At 34.2% G+C, this 8,653-nt stretch overlaps 1 protein-coding gene across 1 annotated transcript in view; it reads left to right on the forward strand.

The window, feature by feature from the left end:
- The window catches only part of ADAMDEC1 (ADAM-like, decysin 1), a 17,565-nt gene that overhangs the window by 7,637 nt on the left and 1,275 nt on the right, over nt 1-8,653 (forward strand). Inside the window, exons 6-12 of the mRNA XM_015569248.1 lie at nt 397-583; nt 805-867; nt 1,562-1,633; nt 2,118-2,287; nt 2,821-2,922; nt 4,201-4,378; nt 7,347-7,429. Coding sequence (XP_015424734.1) covers nt 397-583; nt 805-867; nt 1,562-1,633; nt 2,118-2,287; nt 2,821-2,922; nt 4,201-4,378; nt 7,347-7,429 — 855 coding nt within the window. The remainder of the gene's footprint in view (nt 1-396; nt 584-804; nt 868-1,561; nt 1,634-2,117; nt 2,288-2,820; nt 2,923-4,200; nt 4,379-7,346; nt 7,430-8,653) is intronic.

Here is an 8,653-nt window from a genome sequence, read left to right on the forward strand (position 1 = left end):
TTTTTATTTTGATGTAGTCCCATTTGTTTATTTTCTCTTTAGTTTCCATTGCCCTAGGAGCAGTATCAGAGAAGAAATTCCTTCGGCATATGTTTGCTATTTCATTGCCTGTGGATTCCACTAGTAATTTTATGGTTTCCCATCTTACGTTTAAGTCCTTTATCCATTTTGAGTTTATTTTTGTGTATGGTGTGAGTTGGTGGTCTAGTTTCATCTTTTTACATGTATCTGTCCAATTTTCCCAACACCATTTATTAAATTAGAGAAAAAGCCAATAGCCAATGAATCAGTACTGTGTGTGTGAGCTTGGGATGGAGGGAGAGGTGTTAATCCATTCTGGTCAATATGTGTGACTGGGGCAGAGAATCCTCAAACATGAGTCTCTATGTTTCACAGGGGATTCTTCACACATCGTGATCAAAGATATATGATTGAGCCTCTGAAAAACACAGACCAAGAAGAACATGCTGTCCTGACATATAACCAGGAGGAGCCAGACCCGGCTAACCACACCTGTGGAGTAAAAAATGTTGGCAGAAGATACGGCCGCATTCGGACCTCTAGGTCACTCAGTAGCTCAGAGGTAAGTGTAGCTTTCCTATGTCATCATTTATTTCGGTTGGCTCGGCAATGATATGTCACAGACTGTTGTGCTCAGCAATGATGGTACAGGGAAAACCTATAATTTATTTACTTATTCATCAATTTACTTTTCCTCTGAAGAAAAAATAAACCTCTTTGTAAGCGTTTCAAACTTTTAGGATAAAGATAATTATTAACAATGTTCTTTTACTCTTTGTAAAGCAAGAATACTTTCTTCGGGCTGAGAAATACATTGATCTCTTTTTGGTGCTGGATAAAGCCTTTGTGAGTATGAAATATGTGTGCTTCTTGTCAAGTTAAGCCAACTTTTAAGTTTTCTTATCAGCAAACACAAATAGTAAACTATTCTGGCTGAAAATGCGGAGCTTGCCTCCTGATTTTCTTATCTATTCTACCTGTCTTGCCAACAACAGTTTTTGCTCATCCACCCCTTTAATATCCAAACTAGTCATATATTAGAAATATTCTTAATACCAGATACCTACAGGAGATCAAGCACAATACTGAAAAAAATTGAATGGGTTATTAAAATATTTTTAAATTCTTACTATATTTTGTAAATATAAAGTAGACACAAAATTATACTTTACAAGTTACATTTATATATTCAAAAATACCAGAATCAGTGCTTCTAACTAGTAAGTACTACTTTATAATCAAATTTTAATAATATTAAATTGGTTTAAAACATTTAAATCATTAATTTGTTTTATCCAATGTAAAAATGACAGAAACTAAAATTTTACATCAATGCCTAATTTTTATCTTACCAAGAAAATCTTACATTTGAAATACAATTTGTTGAAATACAGAATCTTATATAAGGTAGATATGGAATAAATGTACATTTGTTTACATTAAAATGTGTAATTTTTCTTAAAATGTGTACTTCTATATTTCATCAACTTTCTCATATAGTTTGAAAGTTTAATTATACTTTGTATTTTGTATTTTACAGTATAACATGTATAAGGGAAATCTAACTTCCATAAGAAGCTTTGTGTTTGATGTGATGAATCTACTCAATGTGGTAAGATATTTGTCCTGTAAACATGTGATTCCACATTGGGGCCTGGGGCTCCCCTCTGGTTTCACCAAGTAAGGAGTTGGGAGGGTCACAATGGTTTAAGGTCAGCAGTTTTGGGAACTTTAGCAGAGTTAAATCATATATATTGTAGTAAAGGCAACTTTGAGAATTTTATTTTCAAAATGAGTTACATTTAGCCCTGACCATCAGCCTGCAGACTCAAGGGTCCCAGGTTCAATTCCGGTTAAGGGCATGTACCTTGGTTGCGAGCTCATCCCCAGTGGTGGGTGAGCAGGAGGCAGCTGATTGATGTTTCTCTCTCATTGATGTTTCTAACTCTCTATCCCTCTCCCTTTATTTCTGTAAAAAAATCAATAAAATATATTTAAAAAAATGAGTTACATCTATCCATCACTTGTGGTCAGCAAAGGATCTAAAACATTAAAGAAATCTCAAAATTTTTAGAAGAAAAATGCTCTTTCCACAGATTTATAACACCATAGACATTCAAGTGGCCTTGGTAGGTATGGAAATCTGGTCTGATGGTGATAAGATAAAGGTTGAACCCAACACAGGCGTCACCTTTAACAACTTTTTGAATTGGCATCGTTCCAACTTGGGGAAAATGAAGACCCATGACCATGCTCAGCTACTCAGGTGAGCATATGCTGACCAAGGCCAGGCATAGGTAGGTAGAGCAGATAATTATCCCAAAGGTTTCTTGGCAGAGTTTACTGTTCAGTTACATAACCCCAACCATTTATCAGAGAGTTTGAAGTTCTATCCTTAGCAATTCACTTGTGAAATTATTAGACCTGTGTCAGATCATTAAAATTGATTCTTGGATGTGGAACAAGCATTATAATTCTAGGGAATAAGTTCTGGGATAAACTAAAGAACTTATATACTTATATGCCCATGGACACAGGCAATAAGGTAGTGAAAAGCTGGGGGCAGGTAGGAGCTGGGAGGAGATGGGTAAAGGGGGGGAGACAATGGGAGATATCCGTAATACTATCAACAATAAAAAAATAGATATTAAAAAATAATTCTATGGAATAGGATAAGCTTTTCTGGGCCCTAGTAAATATAAAAAGGTAGGATAACAATGGAAATCTAAAACGGAACTGACAACAGCTAATGGTTCTAAAGACTCACATTGTGACAGTGTACCTGTAACTCTCATACAGTGGAATTGCCTTCAACAATCGACGTGTAGGAATGGCAAACGCAAACTCCTTGTGTTCCCCAACTTCAGTTGCTGTTATTGAGGTTTGTAAACCTACAGTAAAGTTCTCTGTGGTCTTATATCCTCTATGAGGACCAGCATAATGCCTTACATGAATTTTGTACAATGGGCATTTGCTGAGCCAGTAAATAAAGGTAGAAATAAAACTCTTGGTAATCCTTGGTCCTTGGGTGACAGAACAGAATATTTCCTTACATTGGCTCTCCCAGAAGGCTTACCGCTTCAGTTGGTATTAGGAAGTAAGAGCGGGACTATTAGGAGAGAAAGGGAATTCAGTTGTTCTCTGCGGCCTGAAAGTACTGACGGCCAGAGAGGTCAGGCAAGGTGCATGTTGGTGGGATTGGCCAAGCACTACCGATGTCAATAGTTTTTGGAGGCCTCTGGATACATAGAATGGTATCTTTCAGTAGTTCCTATGAAGCATGTATTAATATAACCATAGTTTACTGAGAAGTTATCATTAGTTCAGTAAATGTTTATTAAGAACTGACTCAATGGTTGAAATGAATATCTGAGGTGAGACCTTGTCACCCTTCAGGAAAAAATACATATGTTTCTTAAATCTTAAAGAATTCAGATGTAGTCTCTATAATTGGATGGGCCTATTTTTTTATGTGTGTGTATGTTGTTGTTGTTTTTTTTGTTTGTTTGTTTTGTTTTTTGTTTTTTTTTTACAAATGGCTGTGCATCCCATTAATTCACCCTCAGGCCTCTTGATGCACAAGTTTTATCAGCTATTAAGGCTCATTATTTAACATTTTCAAATATACCAAGTTAGAGCATAAGTATGGTGACTATGTTACTTTAACTTTAAATAATATATTTCCAAAAATATGTATCTAATTGAGATGATTACAATTATCTTCATCACTAATCAATCCATTTTTTTCTGTTATTAATTACCTTCTGGTACCAGATGCTTGCAAGGACTTGGGATTTTAAAAAAATGAATAAAACTAACTCTTGAATATAGAACATGGAAGTCTGCAATTACTTCCTTCCATTAGGTTATTATTATCACTTACTTCTCAGGGCTCAGTGGCTAAATAAGCCAAAGATAACAAATGGTGAAGCTCCTGCCAATTAGTACAGTACTGAATCCAGGCTGGAATTTAAATTACTCTAGCGCTATTAACTGAGTGTCTAGCAAAACAGTTTTCCAACCAGAATAGCAGCATGCTCTGTCACCTTCTGCATATAACACAGCACAGGCCTAAACAGATACTAAATTTGGAGTTTCCATTGAGTTTCAGACAAGTCAGGTTCTCATGTTCATGTGTCACAATATGTCATGGTATCCCTGATTGTTTTCTGCTTACAGTTCAAAATTCCCAAAGGATTTCAGTACATTGAGCCGTTCACATTTTGAAAAATACATTTTATCTCAAAAACCAAAGTGCCTGCTGGAAGCACCAATTCCTAAAAATATAATAACAAAACCAGTGTGTGGGAACAAGCTTCTGGAAGTAGGGGAAGCATGCGATTGTGGCTCTCCTAAGGTATGGAAATGTCCATGGTTTCAAAAACTTATTATAGAGTGATTGTGGCATACCTGTTTTCTTCCCTCTTCCTTTTCTAAATAAAAACCAAAAACAAAAAAGGACTTCATGGAAATTTTTTTCTAAAGACAAGTTTGGAATCACAGTAAAAAGAAGATTTGCACTGATTTTAGGCATCTTTTGAAAAGCATTTCAAAAGCCAGGATGTGGTTATGATTGTATGACGTTCAATGACTCTTTAGAGGTAACTTATTAACTATAATATGTCACTTAGAAGCTTTCCTAAATGTATTAGTCAGAAATCCTGTGCCATATAGTCGCAGTTGATTGTCTGTTGACGCATCACAATTCCTCCCCATGGAGAGAGTTGGCTTTCTCTCATCCAGCCAATATGTAAACCAGGAAGTGAATAAAATGGAGAAAAAGAAAAAAGAACAAATTTGTAAAAAATGGATTATTAGCATTGAATGTCTAAGACAATTGCTCTAAGTCTGCTGATGCCTGTAAAATCTGACCCTCTGAGGCATCAGTGGGGAATGTTTGGTAGAACGTTTGCCAGCATCCCAGGCGAGGTTTCTAAAGGAGAGCATTCCGGTGGTGTTTTCTGGTTGTTGTTGTGGGTTTTTGCTTTGTTTTTTAGCAATCTCTTACTTTTAAGACTAAAAACATGAGTTAATATTTGAAGAGATTTTCCACGTGTCAGCCTCCACAATGCTTTCATATGTACTTCACCGCCTTCATTACTCACAACAAGCCTATGAATCCAGCAAACCTACTAACTAGGTTTTGCTGTGACCCCAAATTAGAGAAGAAGCAGTGAGGCTCAGAAAAGCTGAGTAACTCATTCCAAGGCTACAAAACTAATCATTCGCCCACTGCAATGCAAGATTTTCCCATTACTTTAAGGGGTTTTATTCAAAAGGGGAAGGCACAAACTCTCTCTGTGCTTCAGCGTATTCAGTCAGAAATGTCAAGCTGTTGAATTATATTAGGAGATTACATAGAATAACTTAATCATGTATAACAAATATACCAAATATTTTATTAATTGTAATTAGATATGGATTGTTAAAGTGATTGCTTCAACTCCCATATGGTTGCTCAAGCAAGACAACCAAAGTTGTTCATAACCCTAGGTACTTCTAATTGCAAATGGCATACATAGTATATATACTTTATATAGTACCCTTAGTGAAAAATCCAGTTTCTCATGATCCAATGTGCCATTTGTTTTTTATATACATATTTAAGTGTTTTCTAGGTTTTAAAAGTAATCATTCTATCTGTATATATATCATACCACAAGCATCATGCTATTTTATGATTGTAACATACAATGCATTTTAATATCTTTTACAGTAACTCTCTTCATATCTATCATCTCTCTACCATCTATCCATACAGAATTTGCATAGCAAGTCTTTAATGTTAGTTTTTCCATATTACGCTTAGTATTCTTTTTGTCAGTTTGCCCACAAATACAACTCAGATTCAGATTGAAATGCATTAAATTCATATTTCACTCTAAAGGCCACTGGCATTTCACAGTATTAAGTATTGTCTTAAAAGACAATTTGCCTGGAAAGTTCCTCAGAAAAGTTATATATAAAGTTCTCCATGTAATTCTGGCACATTTTGAAGGTTTATTCTAAAGTATTTTGTTTTTTGTTGTTGTTATTATTAGTATGTGTAAAGTTTTTTTTTAATTTTTGGTTCTAATTTATTATGACTGTTTATGTTATTTGATTATTATCTTAAATAGCTAACATAGTGACTTACCCAATATTTTTAGAGTTGAACATATGTTTTTTTCCAGGTAAGAATTTTATGACATACAAATAGTGAAAATGTGATTTACACCACCCAATTATTACACTTTTATATCTTTTTCTTGTCTCATAACATGTACCACAATTTCCATATAAATATAGACTATAAATAATCCTTGTCTTATTCTTTATTTTATTGGATATATTTGTTATATATCAGATAGATTTTCTTCATCACGATGACACAGAATTCTGTTCACGGTTTTTTTTGTATGTTTAAATAATGCAATAATGCTTACTGAATTTTTACCAACTAATTTTTGCCATCTATCACAATAACAGTTTTTTTCTTTCTAAGTCTCTTAACGCGAATAATTATGTTACTCTATTCTGTGCAGTTAAGACACCCTTGCATTTGGTGAAAAAAAACAAAACAACAACTACATAGTTGTAATTGAGAGTTATTATATTAATAAAATGATGCTTAACTAAGTTTTATTCAAGTTTCTTTTTGGATTTATATCCATAAATGAGAATAGCACGCACGTGTATGTGTGTGTATGAATTAATTACCAGTTCTCGTGATCAGAATTATGCAATCTCGGTAAAACAAATTGAAGATTTAAAAGAAAAAAAAAAACTACATAGTTGTAATTGAGAGTTATTATATTAATAAAATGATGCTTAACTAAGTTTTATTCAAGTTTCTTTTTGGATTTATATCCATAAATGAGAATAGCACGCACGTGTATGTGTGTGTATGAATTAATTACCAGTTCTCGTGATCAGAATTATGCAATCTCGGTAAAACAAATTGAAGATTTAAAATATTTTTTCTCTATTTTCAGTTTTTATAGCATAGAAATATTCTCCCATGAAGTTTTAAATTAATTTACATGATATCACCTAGGACACATTTATTTGGGGGTCATTCTTGAATAATTCAATTTTTGTCCTTTTAAGAGCTAGTTTCTAATCCTCTTAAATTTTTTGTAATTCTTAATTTTTTAAAATCTTTATTGTTGAAAGTGTCCCCTTTTCCTCCCATTGACTCCTACTAGACCGACCCATTACCCCAGGCCTTTACCACTTGTATAGCGGAATAATTTAGTTTAAAAAGTGAAATGTTATTGCCATCCTGTGCCAGAATCTCACAGAGAAAAATGCTGAGCCCGCTTTCCATTGGGTGTGCTTTACAGGAATGCGCCGATCCTTCCTGTGAGGCCATGACCTGCACGTTGAAACCTGCCGCCGACGCTGATGGTGGAGAAGAGACTCTGGTGTAAGACCTTTATTTTCTTTCTTTATTGTCAAATATTTTCTCACTTTTATTTTGTATTTAAGAAAGATGTGACACTGAGTTCTATAACATATTAAAACAGAATTTTTTACCATTAAAAATGACAGCACCAAGAAAGATTTTAAAATAAGCCATCATTATGAACTGTTTAACATACTGCTGAGAAAATGGCTACTTTGTCATCTATGAGATTAGGACTGCTGAAATATGTGCTAAAAATTGTTTACATTTCTGTTAGGTAGTGATGAGCTTAATGTTAGCTAAGGTAAGAGAAGAAATATTCATTTTATTTTAATTAACTTTATTGGGGTGTCATGGGTTAATAAGATCACATAGGTTTCAAGTGTACATTTCTATGATACGTGATCTATATGTTGCATTGTGTGCCGATGCCAAAGGCAAATCATCTTTGGTCACCAAACATTTGGGCCCTTTCCTCCTGGTAACCACCAGACTGCTGTCTGTGTCTATGAGTTTCCGTTTTATATCCCACATAGGAGTGAAATCATATAGTTCTTAGCATTTTCTGACCGGCTTCTTTCGTTTAGCATAATATTCTCAAGGTCCATCCATGTTGTTGCAAATGGCAGTTTTTCATCTTTTCTACAGCTGAGTAGTATTCCATAGCATATCTTATTTTTCCCATCCTCTATCAAAGGACACTTTGGTTGTCTCCATGTCTTGGCTGCCATGAATAATGCTGCAGTAAACATAGGGGTGCATATATCTTTGTAAATAAATGTTTTCAAGTTTTTGGGGGTAAGTACCCAGAAGAAGGATTGCTGGATCATATTAAAAAGTTCATATAAAAAAAAGCCCTGATTGATGAGCAAATTTATTCTTGGTTAAGAGCTGATAGTTGTAATTTGTGAGGAAGTCAGGAAATCAATAAAATTTTAAAAAACATTGTAAGATTTGATAATTTTATTTCTTTTTAAAAATTTTATTTTATTTTTATTTTTTATTATAGTTGATATATATTAGGGTATTACATATGTGTCCCTTTTTTCCCCCCGCCCTTGGCAATCCCCTGGCCTCTCCTACCCCTCTATTCACTTTCAAGCAAAAGCAAATATGATTGTGATTCAGGGTCTTGGGAATAAGCAGGGTGTGGAAAGATGCGCAGAGTGTTCTAAAAAACAGAAATAGGAAAAGAAAAGGCCAATTCCATTTAACATTTCACCTAATATATTTTCAAAACATCTG

The sequence above is a fragment of the Myotis davidii genome, unplaced genomic scaffold (assembly GCF_000327345.1).
Source record: "Myotis davidii unplaced genomic scaffold, ASM32734v1 scaffold1166, whole genome shotgun sequence".
Classification (NCBI taxonomy): Eukaryota; Metazoa; Chordata; class Mammalia; order Chiroptera; family Vespertilionidae; genus Myotis; species Myotis davidii.